Below are 26277 nucleotides of genomic sequence, written 5' to 3' on the forward strand. Positions count from 1 at the left end.
TTAAGGAATGAATTTTATCTCTGTTTAGCAATTCTAGCTATTTATCATTAAAATGGATCTTAAAATCTTACAGGATTCAAGCAGTTATAGACATTTCTTTTTTCATTTCTACTGATAAGAACTTGGCCACGTCTCATTTATTATCCTGTCACCATTGAGGCTTTACAAGAACATCCTTAGGGTGATATTTTGTGATAAGCATATCACCTAGGGAAGGGCAAAAAAATATTTTGAATCCTGTAACCAGTACAGATGTAGATCAAGATTGCCTAACATCAGAGTTGTCATATCTTTAAAATTTTTATTATTATGGAAAAAATTAAACATACACAAAAATAGAGAGAATTACATAATGGACCCATGTACTCATCACCCACTTTCAGTAATTATCAAGCCTGACCTGTGGTGGTGCAGTGGAGAAAGCGTTGACCTGGAAGGCTGAGGTTGCTGGTTTGAAACCCTGGGCTTGCCCAGCCAAGGCACAGACAACAAACAATCAATGAACAGCTAATGTGAAGCAACTCTTGAGTTGATACTTCTTGTTTCTCCCAACCCCTCTTTCTCTCCTCTCTCTATAGAATCAATAAAATCTTTTAAAAAATTATTAATATATGGCCAATCTTGTTCCAAGTAAATTTTTTCTCTCCTTTCCCTCCCTAGATTATTTCAAAATAAATCCAAGAAATATTTAATCTGTAAATATATTAATATATATATTTCTAAGAAGTATTCCTCTTTTTCCATCTTAGTCACACTACACAATAATTCCTAAATAACATCAAATATCAAGTCAGTCTTCAGATTTGCTTGATCATATCTTCCTATTTTTTGTATTTGGTTTACTTGAATCTAGTTCCAGACAGAATCACATACTACATTTGGTGGCTATATGTCTTTTTTATTTTTTTATTTTTTCAGAGACAGAGTGAGAGTCAGAGAGAGGGATAGATAGGGATAGACAGACAGGAACGGAGAGAGATGAGAAGCACCAATCATCAGTTTTTCGTTGCAACACCTTAGTTGTTCATTGCTTCTCATATATGCCTTGACCGTGGGCCTTCAGCAGACTGAGTGACCCCTTGCTTGAGCCAGTGACCTTGGGTCCAAGCTGGTGAGCCTTGCTCAAACCAGATGAGCCCACACTCAAGCTGGCGACCTTGGGGTCTCGAACCTGGGTTCTTCTGTATCCCAGTCCGACGCTCTATCCACTGCGCCACCACCTGCTCAGGCGGTGGCTATATGTCTTAAGTCTCGTGTGTGTGTGTGTGTGTGTGTGTGTGTGTGTGTGTGTGTGTGTTATATTTTATTTTGGGGGGTACAGAGGATAGTTGAGAAACATCACCATGGGTTCTTAAGTCTGTTTTAATCTGTAGGTTCCCTTTTTTTTTCTTACAGTTTTCTTTTTGTTGTTTTTCTTCTCATTCATAAAAAAGGGAGTCATTTGTCATGCAGAAGTTCCATATTCTGGGTTTTGCGGATTTTCTCCTTGTGATGTTGTTTAGCATGTTCTTCTATTCCCTGTATTTTTTTTTATAAACTGGTGATTAAATCAGATTCCAGTTTTGTTTTGTTTGGCCAAAATACATCAGTAGGCAGTGTCTGGCTGTCTCTTTTTAGTAATATTTTCTTTTCGTTTTTCTTGTTTGAGGGAGAGAGAAAGAGAAGGAGGGAGGGAGGGAGGAAAGGATAAAGAGAGGGAAATGGACAGACAGAGACAGACAGGAAGGGAGAGAGATGAGAAGCATCAACTCATATTTGTGGCACTTCAGTTGTTCATTGATTGATTGCTTTCTCATATGTGCCTTAACCAGGGAGCTCTAGCCAAGCTAGTGACCCCTTGCTTAAGCCAGCGACCTTTGGGCTCAAGCCAGTGACCATGGGGTCATGTCTATGATCCCATGCTTAAGCCAGTGAGCCTGCGCTTAGCCTAGATGAGCCTGCATTCAGGTGACCTTAGGGTTTCTATGCTAGGTCTTCAGCGTCCCAGGCTGATGCTCTATCCACTGAGCCATTGCCTGGTCAGGCTCACTTTTAGGAATGTTAAGATTAATCAGTGAGTGCAGTGACTGTCAGCCTGATTCATTCATTTTAAAGTTTCCAGTGGTTTGGCCCTGGCCGGTTGGCTCAGTGGTAGAGCATCAGCCTGGTGTGCGGGAGTCCTGGGTTCAATTCCCAGCCAGGGCACACAGGAGAGACGCCCATATGCTTCTCCACCCCTCCCCCTCTCCTTCCTCTCTGTCTCTCTCTTCCCCTCCCGCAGCCAAGGCTCCATTGGAGCAAAGTGGCCCGGGCGCTGAGGATGGCTCTATGGCCTCTGCCTCAGGCACTATTGTAGAATGGCTCTGGTTGCAACAGAGCGGCGCCCCAGATGGGCAGAGCATCGCCCCCTGGTGGGCATGCCTGGTGAATCCCGGTCGGGCGCATGCGGAAGTCTGTCTGACTGCTTCCCTGTTTCCAACTTCAGAAAAATACAACAACAAAAAAAGTTTCCAGTAGTTTTTCTCTAAGTTTTATCAATCCATTAGAAATCATTTCCTAGATTCATTGAGGTTGCAAATGTACTATTCTAATTCTGTTATTTCTAATTGATGTATTAGCTAGAATTCTTTAAAAAGCACTCCACCAACTATTAGGTTATCCTAAGGAAGGATAATATTTCATATAGGAAGGGAGGATTAATACTTGATTTTTTAAATTTTTATTTAATTATTTTTAGAAAGATATTGTGAAAGAGACAGAGAAACATTGATATTTTTGTTCCACTTATTTATACATTCATTGTTTGAATCTCATATATACCCCAACTAGGGATCAAACCCACAACCTTGGCATATTGAGATGACACTCTAACCAACCGAGCTACTGAGCGGGGCCTGATTCTTTCCTTTTATTTACCAGTTTTCAGAATAATGAGTTGCTTTCCTGTTATTTTAAAAAGGGGACACCTCTCAGTGTTTTTTCTAGATTTTATTTATTGATTTTAGAGAGAGACAAAAGAGAAGTGGGGAAAGAGTGGGAAACATCAGCTTGTAGTAGTTGCTTCTCATATGTGCCTTGACTGGGCAAGTCTGAGGTTTTGAAATCACTGACCTCAGTATTTCAGGTCAACGCTTTATCCATTGAGATAAAGGTTAGGTTGTTTTTTAAAAACATAATTATGAATTCACAGATTTAACATTTTGTGTTTTTCTTTTTCATTTTAATCTTTATTTTATTTTTTTTAGATGAGAGTAAGGGAAATAGAGAGACAGACTCCTGCATGTGCCCCAACCGCAATCCACCCGGCAACCCCTGTCTGGGGTTGCTTACAACTGAGCTATTTCTAGCACCTGAGGCGGAGGCTCCATGGAGTCATCCTCAGTGTTTGGGCCCCATGCTCAAATCTGTTGAGCCATGGCTGCAGGAGAAGAGAGAGAGAAAGAAAGAAGGAGGAGGAGAAGAGAAGCAGATGGTCACCACTCCTGTGTGCCCTGACTGGGAATTGAACCGGGGACTTCTATACTCCAGATCCTCCCTCTACCTCTGAGCCAACTGGCCAGGGCCATTTTGTGTTTTTATTTGTTTTTTTTTTTAAATTTTCATTTTAATCGTTATTTTTCTTCCCTCCCTTCCTCCTTCCCTCCCTTACCCCTCCCTCCCTCCCTCCCTCCTTCCCTCCCTCCCTCCCTTCCTCCTTCCTTCCTTCCTTCCTTCCTTCCTTCCTTCTTTCCTTCCCTACTTCCCTACTTACTTACTTCCCTCCCTCCTTCCTTCCTTACCTCCTCCCTCCCTCCCTCCTTCCTTCTTTCCCTCCCTCCTTCCCTCCTTCCCTCCCTCCTCCCCTCCTTCCCTCCCTCTTCCCCTCCTTCCCTCCCTCTTCCCTCCTTCCCTCTTTCCCTCCCTCCTTCCTTCTTTCCCTCCCTCCTTCCCTCCTTCCCTCCCTCCTTCCCTCTTTCCCTCCCTCCTTCCCTCTTTCCCTCCCTCCTTCCCTCTTTCCCTCCCTCCTTCCCTCTTTCCCTCCCTCCTTCCCTCCCTCCTCCCTCCTCCCTCCCTCCCTTCTTCCTTCCCTCCTTCCCTCCCTCCTCCTTCCTTCCCTCTTTCCCTCCCTCCTTCCCTCCTTTCCTCCCTCCTCCCTTCTTCCTTCCCTCCCTCCCTCCCTCCCTCCCTCCCTCCCTCCCTCCTTCCTTCCTTCCTTCCTTCCTTCCTTCCTTCCTTCCTTCCTTCCTTCCTTCCTTCCTTCCTTCCTTCCTCCTTTTTTCTTCCCTCACTCCTCCCCTCCTTTCCTCATTCCCTCCCTTCTTTTTTCTTTCTTTCTTTCTTTCTTTCTTTCTTTCTTTCTTTCTTTCTTTCTTTTTTCTTTTCTTTCTTTTCTTTTCTTTTTTAATATAGAGGAAGGGAGGGTAAAAGAGAGAGAGAAAGAAGCATCAACTCCTCACTCTGCTTAGTTGTCCCCATTAATTGCGTCTTGGGATTGAGTCTGTGCCCTTGGGAATGCCCTGGGACCCTTGGGGATCTATCTGGCAACCCTGAGATCAAATTGGTGACCTCAGTGCTCTAGGATGATGCTCTATCCATTGCACCACTGACCCAGGCTGTTTTTCTTTTTAATGTTCAAATTCTCCCATCTCTGGCTATCAAGACTTCCTTCAAGTTTGATCCTGATTAATTTTGACAGGATTAGATTGCAGCAGTCTTTGATAGCATCTTTACTTTATGGTACAACATTGTGTACCTGGCTCACTGTATATATTTCATGCTTCAGAGCTGGAATCAGCCATTCTCCCTTAAGCTTTTATTTCTGTTAATGGGAAATGGTATTTAGAGACCACAATCTGGATGTTATGGATACCTAATGAAACTGAATTGGTCATTGTTTTAAATTCTTTTCAAGTGGATGGATTCAGGATATGTTTTTGTTTTTTTTAAAGAGAAAATATGGTTTATGTTGATATTTCCAATTCAAATTTGTGATAATAGAATTGCTAATAACCTCTTTGATTTTATATTGTGAACTTCAGGGATCTGAAAGTACATCTCTTTGCTCTTATGTACTTTTAAAAATCTATAGATGAAGTGATATAATCGGGATTTACATGAAAATAATAATCCAGTGTATGCGTGTGGGAAGGGAAAGGAGGGTGTGTATTGTGGGGTGTGGGTAGTGGATAACAGGCAAGGGTTCATTATATTATTTTCTCTTTCTTTAGGTATGTTTAAAATTCCTAATAGTTTTATTTGTATTTTTTGGGATCATGTTAAATTTTAGAATTAGGAAGAAGTAAATTTACTTTTTAATTTCAGCAATATTTCATATTACTATGTACAAGGATTCTATTTTTTTATTGGCTGCATATTAGTTAAGATGATTGTACCATAGTTTATTTAATTGTTCCCTTATTGATGGAGATGTAAAATGTTTTTAATTTTTCTCTATAATAAATAATCATTTTTAGTATATACTCTGATATACAAGGTGAAGCAAAAGTAGTTATACAGTTGTTTGTATGAAAAATATAGGCCCTGGCTGGTTGGCTCAGCGGTAGAGCGTCGGCCTGGCGTGCGGGGGACCCGGGTTCGATTCCCAGCCAGGGCACATAGGAGAAGTGCCCATTTGCTTCTCCACCCCACCCCCCTCCTTCCTCTCTGTCTCTCTCTTCCCCTCCCACAGCCAAGGCTCCATTGGAGCAAAGATGGCCCGGGCGCTGGGGATGGCTCCTTGGCCTCTGCCCCAGGCGCTAGAGTGGCTCTGGTCGCCGCAGAGCGACGCCCCCTGGTGGGCAGAGCGTCGCCCCTGGTGGGTGTGCCGGGTGGATCCCGGTCGGGTGCATGCAGGAGTCTGTCTGACTGTCTCTCCCCGTTTCCAGCTTCAGAAAAATACAAAAAAAAAAAAAAATATATATATATATAATAAATGATAATACAAGAATAAACTGTTTTGCATATTCACAGCAGTAAACCTTCTTTTGCCCCACTCTGTATAATTTCTTGGATCCAACCTACATGTGTTCCTTTATTTCTTTTTCTATTAAATGAGAGGCAGGGAGGCAGAGACTGACTCCCACATGCACCCCAACGAGGATCCACCTGGCAAGCCCCCTCCCAGACAATGCTCTGCCTGTCTGGGCGGCTGCTCCATTGCTTACTAGCAACAGAGCTATTTTAGTGCCTGAGGCCAAGGCTGTGGAGCTGTCTTCAGCACCCAGGGCCAGCTTTGCTTGAACCATTCGAGCCATGGCTACGGGAGGGGAAGAGAGAGAGGGAGAGAGAGGGGGGGGGGAGATAGATGGGGGTGGGAGAGAGAAACAGATGGTTGTTTCTTCTGTGTGCCCTGACTAGAAGTCAACCCCAGGACTTCCACACACCAGGCCTATGCTCTACTGCTGAGCCAACTGTCCAGGACCTGTATTTTCATATTAATAATTCTTTCCTCATACTTTTGCCAGTCGTGTATTTATCTTTTTAGATTTTGTTATTTGATACCTCAGGTTTATATTTTAAAAGATTTAAAAATTAAAAATCATTACTAGCCTGACCAGATGGGGCACAGTGGATAGAGCATCGAACTGGGATGCCGAGGACCCAGGTTCGAGACCCCGAGGTCACCAGCTTGGTGCAGGACCATCTGGTTTGAGCAAGGGCTCACCAGCTTGGACCTAAGGTCGCTGGCTTGAGCAAGGGGTTACTCGGTCTGCTGAAGGCCTGTGGTCAAGGCACATATGAGAAAGCAATCAATGAACAACTAAGGTGTTGCAATGCACAACAAAAAAACTAATGATTGATGCTTCTCATCTCTCTGTTCTGGTCTGTCTCTGTCTATCCCTCTCTCTGACTCTCTCTCTCTGTATCTGTTAAAAAAAATCATTACTAATATAGGTGTAGTTTGATTTTCTTTCAAAAGCTTTTAAGGTGGTGGAAGTTATTTACAAATGAAGTTCCAGTATTATCTTTGGTATATTTTTGGCAATCAAAATATTGAAGTTGCCTGACCAGGCGGTGGCGCAGTGGATAGAGCGTGACTAGGATGCAGAGGACCCAGGTTTGAGACCTCGAGGTCGCCAGCTTGAGTGTGGGCTCATCTGGTTTGAGCAGGGCTCACCAGCTTGGACCCAAGGTCGCTGGCTCCATCAAGGGGTTACTCAGTCTGCTGAAGTCCCGTGGTCAAGGCACATATGAGAAAGCAGTCAATGAACAACTAAGGTGTTGCAACGTGCAACGAAAAACTAATGATTGATGCTTCTCATCTCTCTCCATTCCTGTCTGTCCCTGTCTATCCCTCTCTTTGACTCACTCTCTGTCTATATAAAAAATAAATAAATAAATAAAATTTAAAAAAATATTGAAGTTATTAGGTGTTCTAATGGGATTATAAAAGTTGTTGCTCTTGATTATCACTTATTTTACATTTTCTGAGGATGTAGAGAACAATAAATTACCCTAACATTAAAAAAATAATAAACTAGCAATTTATACTATGGGAAAACTGCCGTTTTAAAGATATGTGGTATGAAAGACTCCTGACTTTCTTGTAATTTTTTAAATTCTTAGATTACTATTTAATGTTTTATTTTAAATGGTATTTATGTAATATAAGAAATTATTACATTTGCATCAGCCTGGCATGTGGAGTCCTGGGTTCAATTTCTGGCCAAGACACACAGGAGAGGCACCCATCTCCTTCTCCATTCTCCCCCCTCTCCTTTCTCTCTAACTCTTCCCCTCCTGCAGCCAAGGCTCCATTGGAGCATAGTTGGCCCGGGCGCTAAAGATGGCTCCATGGCCTCCACCTCAGGCTCTAGAATGGCTCTTGTTGCAACAGAGCAACGCCCCAGATGGGCAGAGCATCACCTCCTAGTGTGCATGCTGGATGGATCCTGGTTGGGTGCATGCAGGAGTCTGTCTCTCTGCCTCCCTGCTTCTCACTTCAGGGGGAAAAAAAAGAATTTATTATTTTTTCAAAAGTAAATCAACTGTTTTTAGTTGAGGTCATTGTTTTAGTGATATTAATCCTGATTATATACTGCAACATTTTGGGAATAGAGAGATTGGGATATTTAAATTTCCTTGAAATATAGGGGCCAGTTGCATTCTTTAGGACATAGAACTGCAGCACTGTAACCTGTTCTTCTCATCAGATTACTGGTTGTTAACTAGGCAATAAGGAACTTTCTGGATGGAATAGCACTGTGAAGTGGAAAAGAACACTTTGGAGTCAGACAGACTTATATTTGAAAGACAACTTTACCTTAACAGGTTAACATTATTTAAACTCTCTGAACCTCAAGTTCCTCATCTGTAAAACAGAAATAACTTCTTTTCAGGATGATGTGAGAATTAAATGCAATCATGAATGTAATTACTGGCACAGGCTAGATACATTCATTGCTTTTCTCTACTACTAGAAGTAATTGGGTGTTTCATATAATTTTTGTTCATAATAACAATAAATAGCATTTATTGAGTACCAACTGTATGTCAGATAGTATTCTAAACAATTTATATGGCTCTGTTTTAATCCTCCCAAAATACTTGCCCCGTTTTATAAGGAAATTGTGCCACATATGAGAAAGTAGTGGAAAGTAGAAACATACTACAAATAAGTAGTTTGTATGGAAATATATGTTAGGCAGTAATGAGGAATTACTGCTCTGGGTGTGTGTGTGTGCATGTTTAAATATCTTTTAAAATAATATATATAAATTTTTGTATATGTTTAACATTTATATATATATTTATTTTTAAATAAGATATATATAAAATATATTTTTTAAATAATCAAGACTGTATTTTGTTATGACATCAGAAACAAAGGGAATTGTGACTTGGACACATGCTCAAAAACTTTGGTTATTCTTAAATTTGTCTGAAACATCAATGCATTATTTTAATAGAATCTCTTCCTTTGAGTGAGAAAATCACAATTTGGGTAAAATCTTTGCTATTTCAGTCAAAACATTTTTAATGGTAAATAGATAATTCTCCATCTTTTCTTTTAACATAGTTTTAGTACCATGTTTTAAAGTGTTTATTTGGTTTCTATAGGGTCGGAATCTGGCGGATCTACGCCGTAGCCAGTCCCGGGGCACATTCACTATTAGCACTACTCTTCGGCTGGGTAGACAGATTCTGGAGTCTATTGAGAGCATCCATTGTGTGGGATTCTTGCACCGGGACATCAAACCGGTAGGGGTCCTTTTCTAGCCAGTGCACAGAATGAATTTGTTGGATGGGAAGCAATAAATTACAAATGTAACTTTCTATATTAAATACAAGATAACATTTTCATTTCTATAGCAAAAATGTAACTGGAAGCAAAATATAATGCCTCTTAATTTAAAAATAATTATAAACTACCACTTATATTTAAGAGTTTTTCTTATACAATGAAAATGTTGCTCGGTAGCCAAATTAAAAGTGATTAATGCTTGACTTATTATGTGTGTTAACTTTGCTAATTACTTAGCCTTACCGCTAATTTGATAGTTATTCTTTAGATTTCTTTTTCCTAATATTGGTCAAAAATATTTACATATGTTGCTTTTAGATGTTGGTATTGTATTCTCTGAACTATTTTTTTTTTTAATTTTTATTTTTTTACAAGGAAAGAGAGAGAGTCAGAGAGAGGGATAAACAGGGACAGACAGGAACGGAGAGAGATGAGAAGCATCATTCATCAGCTTTTCGTTGCGACACCTTAGCTGTTCATTGATTGCTTTCTCATATATGCCCTGACTGCGGGCCGTCAGCAGACCGAGTAACTCCTTGCTGGGGCCAGCGACCTTGGGTCCAAGCTGGTGAGCTTTTTGCTCAAGCTAGATGAGCCCACGCTCAAGCTGGTGACCTTGGGGTCTTGAACCTGGGTCCTTCTGCATCCCAGTCCGACACTCTATCCACAGCACCACTACCTGGTCAAGCTCTGAACTATTTTTTAAGTGACAAATTAAGAAATCATAAATTTTGAAAGACTAATTTTTTTCTCCTGAGTGCTACACTAGCAATATATAATTTTTTCCTATTGTTTTTCTTAAATATTGTCATTTCCATAAGTGTGAAATAAAACTTATTTTTCCTTCTTGGTTTTTTAATTGCTCAAAAGGGGAAATTACCCATTTCTGATATATTATATTTACTAGGAATTTATCAGATGTTGGTACAGTTGGGAATTACACCCATCTGTTGCTACATGATTTCTAAAATTAAATAATTTACATGAAAATGCTAACTAAAAACAAACTTAATGTAAGATAGATTTCGCTGGCTCCCATTTCTGTGCCACACTAAATGTCATTTGAGAGCTCTGGTGATCGAAGAGGTGACATTTTCATAAAAAAACTCCCTAGGTAGAATTGTATTTTAAAATAAAAGCAAACAATTTGGTAAAAATTTGGTTTTTACTTTTATAATTTTCTTATTTACATATCTATCTTTGCTTTTTGTGGTCATTTAATGTTACATGGATTTTCATTAAGGGAAGAATACAAAGTATATTTTACTTAAGTCTGTTTTGAAATGTTTCCTTAAATTGCATTTTAATTTTTACAGTTAGTGAAATTCAACTTTAGGATATTTATTTACTTTTCTGAGCTATGTATTTGATTTTGCCTACTTTTAGTTTCTCCCATTTTAAAAAATAGGGATTGGTTTTTCAAGTCATTGTTGTGTATATAACTTTATACGTTGCTTAAATTCTTTGTTGCTCAAAGTTCATCTGATCTTAGACATTAATAGAACACACAATGAAATTTATGTATTATATTAATTACAGTAAACATCATTGACTAGAAGAGTGTACTAGGACAAATGCGTTATATAGAATTTAAGCAGACAAATTAAAATATAGAAAGGATAAGATATAAAGAATAATTATTATAGGAATATGTATATTTTCCTTTATTTTTCTAGTCGAACTTCGCCATGGGTCGCTTTCCTAGTACATGTAGGAAATGTTACATGCTTGATTTTGGCTTGGCTCGACAATTTACCAATGCCTGTGGTGACGTCAGAACAGTAAGATATTTTATATTATTATTAAATATTTGAAAAGTAACCTATTATTTATTGTATCACTCTAAAGAAATGCTAATTATGTATCAGCATAAATGCCATTCAAAATAGAATAAAGATTTATGAATAAATCATATAAATGAGGTAATTATAATTTTATTATTGAAAGTTGTGGCTTTAAAAAAAGTACATGTAGTTTTAGAATTGTCTTGTAGTAAGAACACATGTTAGCCCTTTATGATCAGGGGTCTGTTTTGCAGTCAGAGGGTTTTTCTACATACTATATAGTTCTTCTATTTCCATTATATACTTTTCATATCCATTTGGTTCTTTTAAAATTTTCTCGTTATTGATATTCTCTATTTGCTATGGAGTTGTCATTCTTTCCTTACTTAAGCATTTCTTTAGTTCTGTGAAGATGTTTATAATGGCTAATTTAAAACCAACAATATCTAGTTACTCACAGGCAGTTTCTATTGTCTGATTGGTCCCCCTTCCAGTGTTTATTATTATGTGCTTGTTCTTTTTTTTTTTTTTTTTTTTTTTGAATTTTTCCAAAGTCAGAAGCGGGGAGGCAGTCAGACAGACTACCGCATGCACCCGACCAGGATCCACCTGGCATGCCCACCAGGGGGCGATGCTCTGCTCATCTGGGGCGTTGCTCTGTATCCACCAGAGCTGTTCTAGCACCTGAGGTGGAGACCATGGAGCCATCCTCAGTGCCCGGTCCAGCTTTGCTCTAATGGAGCCTTGACTGCAGGACGGGAAGAGAGAGATAGAGAGGAATGAGAGGGGAAAGAATGGAGAAGCAGATGGGCACTTCTCCTGTGTGCCCTGACCAGGAATCGAACCCGGGACTTCCACAGGCTGGTCCAATGCTCTATTGCTGAACCAACCGGCCAGGGGCTTTCTTTTTTCTTTTTTAATTTTTTTTATTTTTTTTTTATTTTTTTTACAGAGACAGAGAGTGAGTCAGAGAGAGGGATAGACAGGGACAGACAGGAATGGAGAGAGATGAGAAGCATCAATCATTAGTTTTTTGTTGCACGTTGCAACACCTTAGTTGTTCATTGATTGCTTTCTCATATGTGCCTTGACCGCGGGCCTTCAGCAGACCGAGTAACCCCTTGCTGGAGCCAGCGACCTTGGGTTCAAGCTGGTGGGCTTTTGCTCAAACCAGATGAGCCCGCACTCAAGTTGGAGTGCTGGAGCCCGCGACCTTGGAGTCTTGAACCTGGGTCCTCTGCATCCCAGTCCGATGCTCTATCCACTGCACCACCACCTGGTCAGGCCCTTCTTTTTTTTTTTTTTTTTTTTAATTTTTACATTAATTTGGGTGGAGGGGGGCAGAGAAAGAGAGAGAGAGAGAGAGAGAGAGAGAGAGAAGCATTAACTCATTGTTCCACTTAATTGTTCCATTTAGTTGTGTACTCATTGATTGCTCTCAAATTTGCCCTGACCAGGGATTGAACCCTCAATCTCTGTGTGCTGGGACAACTCATTATCCATTGTGCCACCCAGATGGTTGATTATTTGGACTGAGTGCTTTTTTATTTGCTTAGTGATTACATTATTTCAGTCAACTCTGTTTTTCTCACCCCTACCCCAAAACACAGTGCTAATCTTCACTAATTGATTGCTCTATTGTTCTTTTGTTTTTTGTTTGTTTGTTTGTTTATTTATTTTTATTTTAATTATAGAAGCTGGAAACAGGGAGAGACAGTCAGACAGACTCCCATATGCGCCCGACCGGGATCCACCCGGCAAGCCCACCAGGGGTGATGCTCTGCCCACCAGGGGGCGGTGCTCTGCCCCTGCGGGGCATCGCCCTGCCACGACTAGAGCCACTCCAGCGCCTGGAGCAGAGGCCAAAGAGCCACCCCCAGCGCCTGGCCATCCTTGCTCCAATGGAGCCCTGGCTGTGGGAGGGGAAGAGAGAGACAGAGAGGAAGGAGGGGGAGGGTGGAGAAGCAAATGGGCGCTTCTCCTATGTGCCCTGGGTGGGAATTGAACCCGGGTCCCCCGCACGCCAGGCCAACGCCCCACTGCTGAGCCAACCGGCCAGGGCCTGTTTTTTGTTTATTTTTAGAGTGAGAGAAAGAGAGAAACAAGAAAGGAGAGAGAAACAAGAACAGAGAGAGATAAGAAGCATCAATTCAGAGTTGTGTCACTTTAGTTGTTCATTGATTGCTTCTGATGTGGGCCTTGACCAGGGGGATCAAGCCAGTAACCATGGGATCATGTCAATGATCCCATGCTCAAGCCAGAGACCTTGGGTTTTTTTTTGTTTTGTTTTGTCTTGTTCTGTTTTTTGTATTTTTCTGAAGCTGGAAACGGGGAGAGACAGTCAGACAGACTCCCGCATGCGCCTGACCAGGATCCACCCAGCACGCCCACCAGGGGCGACGCTCTGCCCACCAGGGGGCGATGCTCTGCCGCGACCAGAGCCACTCTAGTGCCTGGGGCAGAGGCCAAGGAGCCATCCCCAGCGCCCGGGCCATCTTTGCTCCAATGGAGCCTTGCTGCGGGAGGGGAAGAGGGAGACAGAGAGGAAGGAGAGGGGGAGGGGTGGAGAAGCAGATGGGCGCTTCTCCTGTGTGCCCTGGCCGGGAATCAAACCCGGGACTTCTGCATGCCAGGCCGATGCTCTATCACTGAACCAACCAGCCAGGGCCGAGGCCTTGGGGTTTTTAAGATATCAGTGTCTCAAGTCAACGGCTAATTGCTCTATTGTTTACAACAGTGCCCTGGGGCACAAATTCATTGACAAACTAATATAATCAAATAGTGTGTCCTAAAGTGGAAGTTTCTGAAGTCAGAGTTTGATATTTGTTCTGGACTCAGGTGGGCTCCTTTCATCTGTCTTATTCTCCTGATTCTCCTTTGGAGAGCCCATAGTCTAGGCTGTGTATTCATTAGCTCCACCAGCCTCCTCCTAATTGCCTTTACTACAATCTCTGGTATTTTTGAGAGGGATCTTGGATTTAAACTTAATTGAATTTTCTTTAGAAGGGGATTAAGAATTATCTCTCTTTTTGCTTTCTGCCCCCAGGCAAAATCTCTGAGCCAGGGCTCTAGATTTGGGGGTGAAGGAAATGTTTTACTCATGTTCTTCCACTAATTCCCAACCCACTTCATTTGGATTCCTCCAACCAGGGAGTAGAATGAGAAACAACTAACTTGTTTACCAACCCCCACTTCCCAACCCCTTTCATCTGGTCATCCAGATTTTTCTGACCATTCTTCAACCCCCTTATCTACTTAATAATATCCCCATCTCTCCCTTCCACTTTGGCGTGGACATTTGAACTAGCCAATCGAGAGAGAATAAGATTGGACATTCAGCACTCCAGCCAATGGTTCGAGACCTAGCAGCCTAGGGCCTGCATTAGGGATTAAATCAGAATTTGACCTCTGTCCACATGCTTGCTGGCTGGCTTTCAATAGCAGCAACAAGCGCTTCTGCTGAAGTTATTAAAGTTGCCTTGCTGAGGTGTTTTGTCTCCACGAGTCTTGCTTAATTCCATCTCTAACAAGAGTGAGGCTAGCTGTTCTCTGAGTGACTTACTTTAGGAGCTGAGCCCTTTGGTTGAGTTGGGGGCAGTAGTCTGAGGTCCCCGAGCATGGAACCACTGCCTCATGAGCCAAGAGAAGGATGGTTGGAGTCCTAGAATTCTCAGCATACCACACCAATTTAGAGCCTCTATTCCATCAAAGAAGGCTAGGAGCCATGTGGCCTCCTTCTGCTCTCTGCTCTGCTCTCTCCTCTAATGATAATCTCAGGAACCAAGCGCACAAGCTCCCGCTCTGCTTCTATTTTATAGTATAGAAATCCAAACCTTTAATCCAATATACAAAATAGGTAAGTCTCTAATACAAAGTCACTTATCTGGGGCATGATGGGATTGTACCACCCCACATCAAAAAGGGTGGGAAAGACTTAATCCCAAAACCAAGCCCCAGGCTACAAGGATTCTGCCTGCCCACAGCCTGCCCCCAACACACATTAATATCACCTGGGCAATGGCCTCCACGTGGGCAGCGCCATCTTTAACAAAGTGAGCATAATATATTTTATCTGCCCAACAGTCTCCCACTATTTTTTGTTTTGTTTTGTTTTTGTTACAGAGACAGAGGGTCGGATAGAGACAGACAGACAGGAAGGGAGAAAGATGAGAAGCATCAATTCTCTGTTGCAGTTCCTTAGTTGTTCATTGATTCCTTTCTCATATGCCCAACACACATTAATATCACCTGGGCAACGGCCTCCACGTGGGCAGCGCCATCTTTAACAAAGTGAGCATAATACATTTTATCTGCCCAACACCTAGACATCGTAAGAGAGTCTTTTTGGTTCTGGTGAAGGTCTTACATTATTAATAGGTAGCAAGGTAGTGTTACTTGTCCAAAATCCATGTGCACTATACTTTAAAAGGGCAAGGCTCAAAACATCAGAGTTTAAAGTAAGGAAAAGTTTACTGATCAAGAAGATGCCAACTGACAAGATGGGAGACCTGGTGGTTCATCAAATTTATCTTAAGAAAGTACAGAATTCAGGCTTCTTTATGCCGAGGGAAGGGGAAATGGGCGGGGCATTTGAGCTGATTGACAACTGGGGAAATCTGGGTGCCCCAGGGGTTTGAGGAAGATTGTGTTAGTTGAGGTGAGTCTGGTTCCTGCAAATCTTTGATAAACAGTACCTTTTACCTTATCTCCTCAAGCTCCAGCAGGATTCCTCTAATGATTAGCATGTCTATATGCAAGACTAAGCAGATCTATTAGCCTGAAGGTCATGGGAACAAAGCAGGCTTGAACAAGATGGAGTCAGAGAGACGAAGCATTTCACTGTTACAGAAGGTGGTTTAGTTTCTATTTAGTTTATTAGATTTGAATATTACTGTGAAATCCTATTTCTATTCCAAGTATCTTTTTTTTTTTAATTAAGTAAAAGCAGGGGAGGCAGAGAGACAGACTCCTGCATATGCCCCAACCAGGATCCACCTGGCAAGCCCACTATGGGGCAATGCTCTGCCCATCTGGGGCGTTGCTCCATTGCTTGGCAACTGAGCTCCTCCCCTGAGGGGGAAGCCATGGAGCCATCCTCAGCACCTAGAGCCAACTCTGGTATAAGTCCAGCCATGGCTGTGGGAGGAGGAGAGGGGGAAGGAAGAGGCATGGAAAAGCAGATGGTTGTTTCTCCTGTGTGCCCTGACCGGGAATTGAATCCCAGACATCGTCTTGCTGGGCCAACACTCTACCACTGAGCCAACCAGCCAGGGCCTCCAAGTATCTTTAAATATTTTAAAATATTAATGAGCACATATGTGTGAAGCATGGATAGAGGTGCTGGGACTGCTGCATTGAGTAAGCAGAGCAAAACCAGGCTTTTATGGAGGTTATATTTTAGTGGATGACAGATAATACACAAATTAATACATAATTTTATACTGTGATAAATGCTATGAAGAATACAAAGCATGGTATTGACATAGGGATTGTTGGGCAGTGAGGACTGTTGGGCAGATAAAATGTATTATGCTCACTTTGTTAAAGAGGCCGTGGCCCAGGTGATATTAATGTGTGTTGAGAATCCTTGTAGCCTGGGGCTTGATTTTGGGATTAAGCCTTTCCCACCCTTTTTGATGTGGGGTGGTACAATCCAATCATGCCTCAGAGAAGTGACTGTATTAGAGACTTCCCTACTTTGTATATTGGATTAGAGGTTGTGAAGCTACAGTATAAAGTGGGGGCAAAACGGTAGTTGGTGCTCTTGGTTCCTGAGATTAGCATGAGAGAGCAGAGAAAGTAGAGCCAGCAGCAGAAGGAGGCCACGTGGAGTAGGCCAGGAGAAGCAGCCAAGATGGTGGAGTGCTGAGTGAGGTGCCAGTTTGTGTAGAGTTTGTATCTGGGATAAGGAAGGAGATGAGGAACTGAGGAGAATAAAGCTGGTGAGCTAGAAACCTTTGATTCTAGGAAACTCGGATAAGTCAGTGGCTTTGTGAGCACTGAATGTGATTGGGTTTTGGAGCCCAGTGTGTATTTTTACTTGCCTGCCGGGTGCAAGCTAGAATTAAAGACTATGGCCCACCAGTTTGTGGCTCCGTTGTTTCTTTACCGACTGTCCGAATCCAATGCGAACCTGCATGGGCCGGGCAGCTGTGATGGTGGCCCTGGCTGTGGCTCCTGGCTTTACAAGGACAAAAGACTATTTTAGAGGTATTAGTTAGAAAAGACTCCTTTGAGGAGGTATTGAGTTGAGAGTTGAATGAAGTGTGAGAGCAAGCCATGTGACTATCTGTTAAGAAAGTGTTTGTAAAGCCAGTAGCCACGGCCACCACTACAGCCGCCTGGCCCATGCAGGTTCGCATTGGATTCGGACAGTCGGTAAAGAAACAGCAGAGCCAAGAACTGATGGGCCTTCATCTTTAATCCTAGCTTGCACCCAGCGGGCAAGTAAAAAACACACACTGGGCTCCAAAACCCACTCACATTCAGTGCTCACAAAGCTACTGATTTATCCGAGTTTCCTAGAATCAAAGGTTTCTAGCTCACCAGACTTATTCACCTCTGTTCCTCATCTCCTTCCTTCTCCCTGCATAAACTCTATACTAACTGACTTCTCACTCAACACTCCGCCATCTTGGCTGCTTCTCCTGGCCACATGGCCTCTTTCTGCTCTCTCCTCTAATGATAATCTCAGGAACCAAGAGAGCAAGCTCCCGTTCTGCCCCCATTTTATAGTGTAGACATCAAAACCTTTCATCCAATATACAAAATAGGTAAGTCTCTAATACAAAGTCACTTATCTGGGGCATGATGGGATTGTACTACCCCACATCAAAAAGGGTGGGAAAGGCTTAATCCCAAAACCAAGCCCAAGGCTCCAAGGACCCTGCCTGCCCACAGCCCACCCCCAACACACATTAATATCACCTGGGCAACAGCCTCCACGTGGGCAGCGCCATCTTTAACAAAGTGAGCATAATATATTTTATCTGCCCAACAGTGTTCCAAGCAGAGGGGACAGTGAGTGCAAAGGCTCTGAAGCAGAGTAAATTTGATGTTTTCAAGAAAAAGTAGGGGGGCCACTGTAAAGCCAGAAGCCACAGCCAGGGCCACTATCACAGCAGCCCAGCCCTTGCAGGTTCGCATTGGATTCGGACAGTCGGTAAAGAAACAGCGGAGCCAAAAACTGGTGGGCCATAGTCTTTAATTTAGCTTGCACCCGGCGGGCAAGTAAAAATACACCCTGGGCTCCAAAACCCAGTCACATTCAGTGCTCACAAAGCCACTGACTTATCCGAGTTTCCTAGAATCAAAGGTTTCTAGCTCACCAGACTTATTCACCTCTGTTCCCCGTCTCCTTCCTTATCCCAAATACAAACTCTACACAAACTGGCATCTCACTCAGCACTCCGCCATCTTGGCTGCTTTTCCTGGCCTCCTCCACGTGGCCTCCTTCTGCTGCTGGCTCTACTTTCTCTGCTCTCTCATGCTGATCATCCCAGGAACCAAGAGCCAAGCTCTCATTCCGCCCCCCTTTTATAGTGTAGAAATCCAAACCCTTAATCCAATATACAAAATAGGGAAGTCTCTAATACAAAGTCACTTCTCTGAGGCATGATTGGATTGTACTGCCCTACATCAAAAAGGGTAGGAAAGGCTTAATCCCAAAACCAAGCCCCACGCTACAAGGATTCCGCCTGCCTTTAGCCCACCCCAACACACATTAATATCACCTGGGCAACGGCCTCTTTAACAAAGTGAGCATAATACATTTTATCTGCCCAACAGCCACTAAGGCCATAGTATAACATAGCACAATAAGGAGGGTGTAAGTGGAGAGATGAGGTTTAAGAGGTTGGTAGTTGTAGGTCAAATAAATTTGTATATATGATATATATGTTTGTTTGCTTATAGTTTGCATGGGGTGTGGGAGACAGGCTGTAAGCTGGCAAAGTCATTAGAGCCTAAGGCTTAGTTTTAAGACTAAACTTTTCCCACCCTTTTAATAGTAAAATCTTTTCAAAATCCTTCTAATACTAAGATCTTCTCAAAACGAAGCTTTTCCCCACACCCTTGACTGTTGCATGAGAGGGGTAGTGCACTCTTATGAGGAATCCCATTTATGCCTCAGATAAGTGGCTTTGTATCAGAGACTTCCCTATTTATATATTGACTTAAAGGCTTTAATTTCTACACTATAAAATGAGGCAGACCAGGGGCATGCTCGCCTAGATCCTGCCATCAGCATTGCAGAGGAGAGGCAGCCAAGATGGCAGAATGCTGAAGGAGAAGCCAGTTTGTGCAGAGAGATAAGGAACAGATAAGGCTGGTGGGGCCTTTGATTCTAGGAATACTTGGATGAGTCAGTGGCTTTGGGAGCCCTGGATGGAAAGGGAAGTGTTTTTCCACTGTGTGTATTTCTTGCCTGCTGGGTGCGAGCTAGGATTAAAAGTAATGGCCCACCAGTTCTTGGCTCCATTGTTTCATTACCATCAGTCTGAATCAAATGAGAACCTGCATGGGCCAGGTGGTTCCGATGGTGGTCATGGCTACTGACCATACAGTACTGTCAACATAAAAAAACTTCCAAGCCTATAAGAATTTTTAATGAGTTTATTTGAGCCGAACTATCGACAACTGCCAGGAAGCAAAGTCTCAATAGATTGAGAAAGTACTCCAGAAAATGGCAGTTGTACTACCTAGGTTAAAAAATAACTCATTACCACCTTAGAAGCTTGCTGTGGTTCTTTCTTGATTGCATTCTTTTTCCTTCCTCGAGCAGCACTGTCCAATTGGCCTTATTAGGAAGACGAAATATCCTGTATCTGTACTGTTTGATATGGTAGCCTCTAACCACATGTGCCTGTTGAGCACTTAAACTTTGACAAGAGCAAACAGTTTTAAGTTTCAAGTTTTACTTAGTTTGGAGTTGTTATTATACTTACTATTATAGCCAATAGATAAACTCCATTCTTAATTTTGCATTAACCAGTACCTTGCTTTGCTTCTCTCTTCTGTAGAGCCAAGGGTAGTTGTTTTGGAATATGGAGCGGATTCAAGGAGCTTTGTAAAATCTAGTTACCATGTAACCTAGCTTCCCCCAATGATAATACTGTATCTTAAATAGTCACAGTACAATGTCAAAACTAGGAAATTGATATTGGTACACTAATATTAACTCAAGTACAGACTTGAGTCAGATTTTACACACAATTTTTTTCTTAAGAGTGGAGGGAGTGGTATATTAAATTTTATTTTATGTGTAGATTCATTATAACCAACACCTCAATTAAGATAAAAAAAACTCTTTTATCACCACAAAGAAATTCCCACAAAGCATAAATGTGTATTTATCTACCAAATTTATGGTATAGGATCATCAGTCAGCATGCATTCCAAATAGAATGATGGATGTTGTCTGTGACACTAGTGAGTTGTTTATGTGGTTGGTTTTGATAGCCTCTAATATTAATCATCTTTAAGATATATTAGTTACATTAAATAGAGTTGTGAGGTACAAAGTTACTTTGATCTATACAGTTTCAGAGTTGAATTTCTGTTTGCTTAATGATTTGGATCTGCATGCTCATTTTTTCTCTTTGGGTTTAAAGCATGCCCCAGTTTCCTAGCCCTTCAGCTGGCATCTCACATTGACCCTTTTTGTCTAAGCTCTTGGAATGCCATGTTTTCTTCTTCCTAACCATTCAACTGAAACTTCCTAGGGCTGTAGTGACCTAATTAAAAACAGTTGTTGAAGTCTTTTTCTCTGTTACTTTTCCAGAATTTCAACTATTTTCTTATGTCCACAGAGGGTTTTATGCTGAGTCTTTCCCTTCTTTTTCTAGATTTATTCTTCTAGGGACTCATTCTACCTCTAACATTCATCCCCTTCTTCACATTCGTACCGCATTGTTTTTGTGCAGATCTCCTGATTTCTTGTTTGGATTATTAAAATAATTTACTCACTGATCTCTCTACCTTCTCCTTCCTCTATACTTACAGTCTGTCCTCTATACTTCCAGCAGAGTCAACATGTCAAGCACTTTCTCAATCATATTACTTCACTATTTAAAATTTTTTGATGAATTCTATTTGCACATTATAAACTAAACAACTTAATATGACATTTAAGGCCATCTTTAATCTGATATCAACCTATGTTTTTATTATTTTCTCTTACTATTTGCTTCAACCGTACTAGACTCTTTCCCTAATGCTTAAAGTATACTCCTCCCTTTTGGCTTTGTTCATTGTTGTTTTTTTTACTTAAAATGAAGTTCCTTCTTCCTGTTGTAATTCTGCCAGTTTTTCTAGGCCCAAATATTTAGGTATTTATTTTAATAAAACAATTGTTTAGGTTTTTAACAACTCTCACTTTCCACTTTTTTTCCTCTAAAGATGTTTTTAAATATACTTTTTGAAAAGGTAATACTATATTTATATGTTGCAAAAATAAAAGATTTTTTTTTTAATTCAATGAGAGGAAGGGAGACAGAGACAGACTCCTGCATGTGCCCTAACTGAGATCCATCTGGCAAGCACACTAGGGGGCAATGCTCTACCTATCTAGGGAGTTGCTCTGTTGCTCAGCAACTAAGCTCTACTTACCGTCTGAGATGGAGGCCATGGAGCTATCCTCAGTGCCTGGGGTCAGCTTGCTCCAGTGGAGCCATGGCTGCAGGGGGAAAAGAGATAGAAAGGAGAGGGGCAGGGGTGGAGATGCAGATGGGCGCTTCTCCTGTGTGCCCTGAGTAGAAATCAAACCTGACACTCTACCACTGAGCCAACCAGCCAGGGCTGCAAAATAAAAGAATTAAAAATTCCTCAAAATTTAACACTTGTGCCCTGGCCAGTTGGCTCAGTGGTAGAGCGTCGGCCTGGCGTGCAGGAGTCCCAGGTTCGATTCCCGGCCAGGGCACACAGGAGAAGCACCCATCTGCTTCTCCACCCCTCCCCCTCTCCTTCCTCTCTGTCTCTCTCTTCCCCTCCCGCAGCCAAGGCTCCATTGGAACAAAGTTGGCCTGGGCACTGAGGATGGCCCTGTGGCCTCTGCCTCAGGTGCTAGAATGGCTCTGATTGCAACAGAGCGACGCCCCAGATGGGCAGAGCATCGCCCCCTGGTGGGCGTGCCGGGTGGATCCTGGTAGGGTGCATGCGGGAGTTTGTCTAACTGCCTCCCCATTTCAACTTCAGAAAAATACAAAAAAAAAAATTAACACTTGTGCTCTTTGAAAGACACCGTTAAATGAAAATTCAAGTCACAGACTGGGAAAAATATTTGCAAAACATAATCTGACAAAGAATCTGTAAACAACTCTCACAACTCAATAATTTAAAAAAAAAAAAAAAGAAATGACTAAAAGTTTTGAATAGATATTTGATCAAAGAGAAATAAGTATATATTAACAAATGCTAAGCATCTTTAGTTATCAGGGACATGCAAATTAAAACCACAATGAGATACTACTACACAGTAATTAGAATGGTTAAACCTAAAAAACCCCACAAAAACCCCAGATAATTCTAAGAGTAGTGATGGACAAAAATCAGAGGTTGCTAGAGCCTGGAAGTGGAATGGAAGAGATTGACTACAAAAGGTGTTAAAGGACATTTGGAGTGATAGAAATATCCTTTCTCTTGATTGTAGTGGTAGTTCCATGACTATATCTTTGACAAAACTCATGGAACTTTGTTTACCTGTGTGTAAATTATGCTTCAATAAATATGACTTAAGCCTGACTAGGCAGTGGTGCAGTGGATAGAGCGTCGGACTGGGATGCAGAGGACCCAAGTTTGAGACCCCGAGGTCGCCAGCTTGAGTGCGGGCTCATCTGGTTTGAGCAAAGCTCACCAGCTTGGACCCAAGGTCGCTGGCTCGAGCAAGGGATTACTTGGTCTGCTGAAGCCCCACGGTCAAGGCACATATGAGAAAGCAATCAGTGAACAACTAAGGTGTCGCAATACGCAACGAAAAACTAATGATTGATGCTTCTTCTCATCTCTCCGTTCCTGTCTGTCCCTGTTTATCCCTCTCTCTGACTTGGTCTCTGTAAAAAAAAAAGGCTTAAAGTAAATAAAAAAGTAAACAGTGAAACACATCTCCATTTCACCCCTATCCCAAATTCACTTGTTTCATGTCTGCCTTCATGTCTGCCTTTATCCCTGCTTCTACTTTTAGGAAGCTGTTATAAGTTCCTTGATGTATTCTTCTGGAATTTCTTTATGCATGTGCAATGTATATTCTCATTTTTCCCTTTTTGATTCAAAAGGTAGCATGACATACTGCATTTTTTTCATTTATCAGTGCATATAAATCTTTCTATATCAGGATATAGAGCTTATGTATTCTTTTTTGCAGCTACAAAGTGTATGCCGTTATATGGATGTACCTTAATTTATTTAGTCAGTCCTCTATTGATGAATATTTGGGTTACTTCAGTTTTTTGTTATCACAGACAGTAATGTGAATGAATTTGTAGATCCATTATTTTTGCATCTGTGCAAGTATATCTGTAAGATATTTTCTAGAAGTGAAATTGCTGGATCAAAAAGAATGTATGCATGTGTCATTTTGATGAATCAACCAAAGTACCATCGATTGGGGAAGTATCAGGAGATCACCTGTCAAGGCCCAGTTAAAAGTAGCCTTATTCCTAAGACTTTTCCTTTTCCTTTTCACTAAATAGAACTAATCCTTACCACTCCTTAACTTTAGTAGCTCATTGTACTTTGCTAATGATGTTCATTATAATTTGCTTTGACTTAGAATTATTTGTAATGTAGCTGTTTTTCCCAATTGAGTTGTCTTTTCTGCATTATAAAAGATGACTGAATTGTGTTGACTTTAGTATTATTTCAAGATCTCTCTAAACAGTTGATCTCTCTTTACCTATATTTCAACCATTTCAGTGGTAAAAGTCAAGTCAGAGCCAGGCCAGGGGGGAAGTCTCCTGGGTTTGTCTTGGCTAGAATCCACCACTGGGAAGTGTAGGTGCCCAATTAACTATGGACTTGGCTGCAGAGTGTGATAATAGGTCTGGATATTTTCATCCTAACAGTTATTGGAATGAAAATTAACTGGGCAAAAATCACATACTACAAAAACAACTTTGGCATTTTGGTATCAGTGAAGACTCTTGTTAAGCAATGAATAAACGTACAACTTTTTTAAAATTTTTATTTAGAAAATTAAATTTAACAGAGTGACATTAATCAGTAAGAGTACATAGGTTTCAGGTAAACATTTCTATAGCATTTGAACTGTTGGTTATATTGTGTGCCTATCACCCAAAGTCAAATCATTTTCCATCACCTTGTATTTGTCCCTCTTTATGCCTTTTCTCCCACCTTGTTTCCTACATTCCCCTCCCATATCCCCCTACCCCTAGTAACCACTTTTATCCATGTCCATAAATCTCAGTTTTATATCACATCTATGTGTGAAATCATATAGTTCTTAACTTCTTCTGATTTACATATTTCACTCAGTATAATGTTCTCTCAGTATAAGGTCCATTCATGTTGTCGTAAATGGCACTATGTCATCATTTCTTTTAGCTGAGTAGTATTCTATTGTATAGAAATACCACATTTTCTTTATCCAATCTCCTATTGAGCGATTCTTTGGTTGTTTCCATGTCTTGGCCACTGTGAACAATGCTGCAATGAACATGGGGGTGTTAGCCTGACCTGTGGTGGTGCAGTGGATAAAACATCGACCTGGAATGCTGAGGTTGCTGGTTCAATACCCTGGGCTTGCCTGGTCAATGCACATATGGGAGTTGATGCTTCCTGCTCCACCCTCCTTCTCTCTCTCTCTCTCTCTCTTCTCTCTCTAAAAATGAATAAATAAAATCTTAAAAATAAAATTTAAAAAAAAAAAAAGAACATGGGGATGCCTGTGTCTTTACGTACCAATGTTTTTGAGTTTTTGGGATAGATACCCAGTGAAGGTATTGCTGGGTCATATGGTAGTTCTATTCTTAATTTTTTTTTTTTTTTTTTTTTAGATTTTATTTATTCATTATAGAGAGGGGAGAGAGAGAGAGAGAGAGAGAGAAGGGGGGAGGAGCAGGAAGCATCAACTCCCATACGTGCCCTGACCAGGCAAGCCCAGGGTTTTGAATCGGCAACCTCAGTGTTTCCAGGTTGACGCTCCATCCACTGCGCCACCACAGGTCAGGCCCTATTCTTAATTTTTTGAGAAACCACCATACTTTCTTCTATAATGGTTGTACTGATTTGCATTCCCATCAGCAGTGAATGAGGGTTCCTTTTTCTCCACAGCCTCTCGAACACTTGTTATTACCTGTCTTGTTGATAATAGCCAATCTAATAGGCGTGAGGTGGTATCTCATTGTGGGTTTGGTTTGCATTTCTCGAATAGCTAGTGAAGATGAGCATTTTTTCATATATCTGTTGGCCATTTGTTCATCCTCTTGGAGAAGTGTCTGTTCAGGCCCTCTCCCAATTGTTTTATTGAATTGTTTGCTTGTTGCTGGGTTTTGTGAATTCCTTGTATATTTTAGATATTAACCCCTTATCAGAGCTGTTGTTTGCAAATATCATCTCCCATTTAGTTGGCTGCCTATTTGTTTTGTTGTTATCAGTTTCTTTTGCTATGGAGAAGCTTTTTAGTTTGATATAGTCCCATTCATTTATTTTTGCCTTTACTTCCCTTGCCTTTGGGGTAACATTCACAAATTATTCTCTACCACCAAGGTTTATGAGTTTAGTACTTATGTTTTCTTCTATCTAATTTATTGTTCCAGATCTTATTTTTAGGTCTTTGATCCATTTTGAATTAATTTTTATGCAGGAAGACAAAATATATTCAAATTTCATTCTTTTGCATGTGCTTTCCAATTTTCCCTGTGCCATTTATTGGAGAGGCTTTCTTTTCTCCATTGTGTGTTTTGGCTCCTTTGTCAAAGATTGTTTGTCTATATATATATATAAGGTTTTATTTCTGGGCTCTCGATTCCTTTCCATTGGTCTGTATGTCTGTTTTTATGCCAGTACCATGCTTTTTTTATTATAGTTGCTCTACAATATAATCTGAAGTCAGGTAGTGTGATACCTCCAGCTTCATTCTTTTTCCTCAAGATCGCTTTGACTATTTGTTTTTTTTTATGGTTCCAAACAAATCTGGTGATTTTTTTGTTCTATTTCTTTAAAAAATGACATTGGAATTTTGATGGGAATTGCATTAAATTTGTATATTGCTTTGGGTAATATGGCCATTTTAACAATGTTGATTTTTCCAGTCTATGAACATGGAATATTTTTCTA

At 41.2% G+C, this 26277-nt stretch overlaps 1 protein-coding gene across 3 annotated transcripts in view; it reads left to right on the top strand.

Annotated features, from left to right (window-relative positions):
* The window catches only part of TTBK2 (tau tubulin kinase 2), a 205336-nt gene that overhangs the window by 100307 nt on the left and 78752 nt on the right, over positions 1–26277 (top strand). For all 3 annotated transcript variants that reach the window (XM_066276907.1, XM_066276906.1, XM_066276908.1), the window contains 2 exons: positions 9019–9159; positions 10879–10983. In XM_066276907.1, coding sequence (XP_066133004.1) covers positions 9019–9159; positions 10879–10983 — 246 coding nt within the window. The remainder of the gene's footprint in view (positions 1–9018; positions 9160–10878; positions 10984–26277) is intronic.

The sequence above is a fragment of the Saccopteryx bilineata genome, chromosome 4 (genome assembly GCF_036850765.1).
Source record: "Saccopteryx bilineata isolate mSacBil1 chromosome 4, mSacBil1_pri_phased_curated, whole genome shotgun sequence".
Lineage (NCBI taxonomy): Eukaryota > Metazoa > Chordata > Mammalia > Chiroptera > Emballonuridae > Saccopteryx > Saccopteryx bilineata.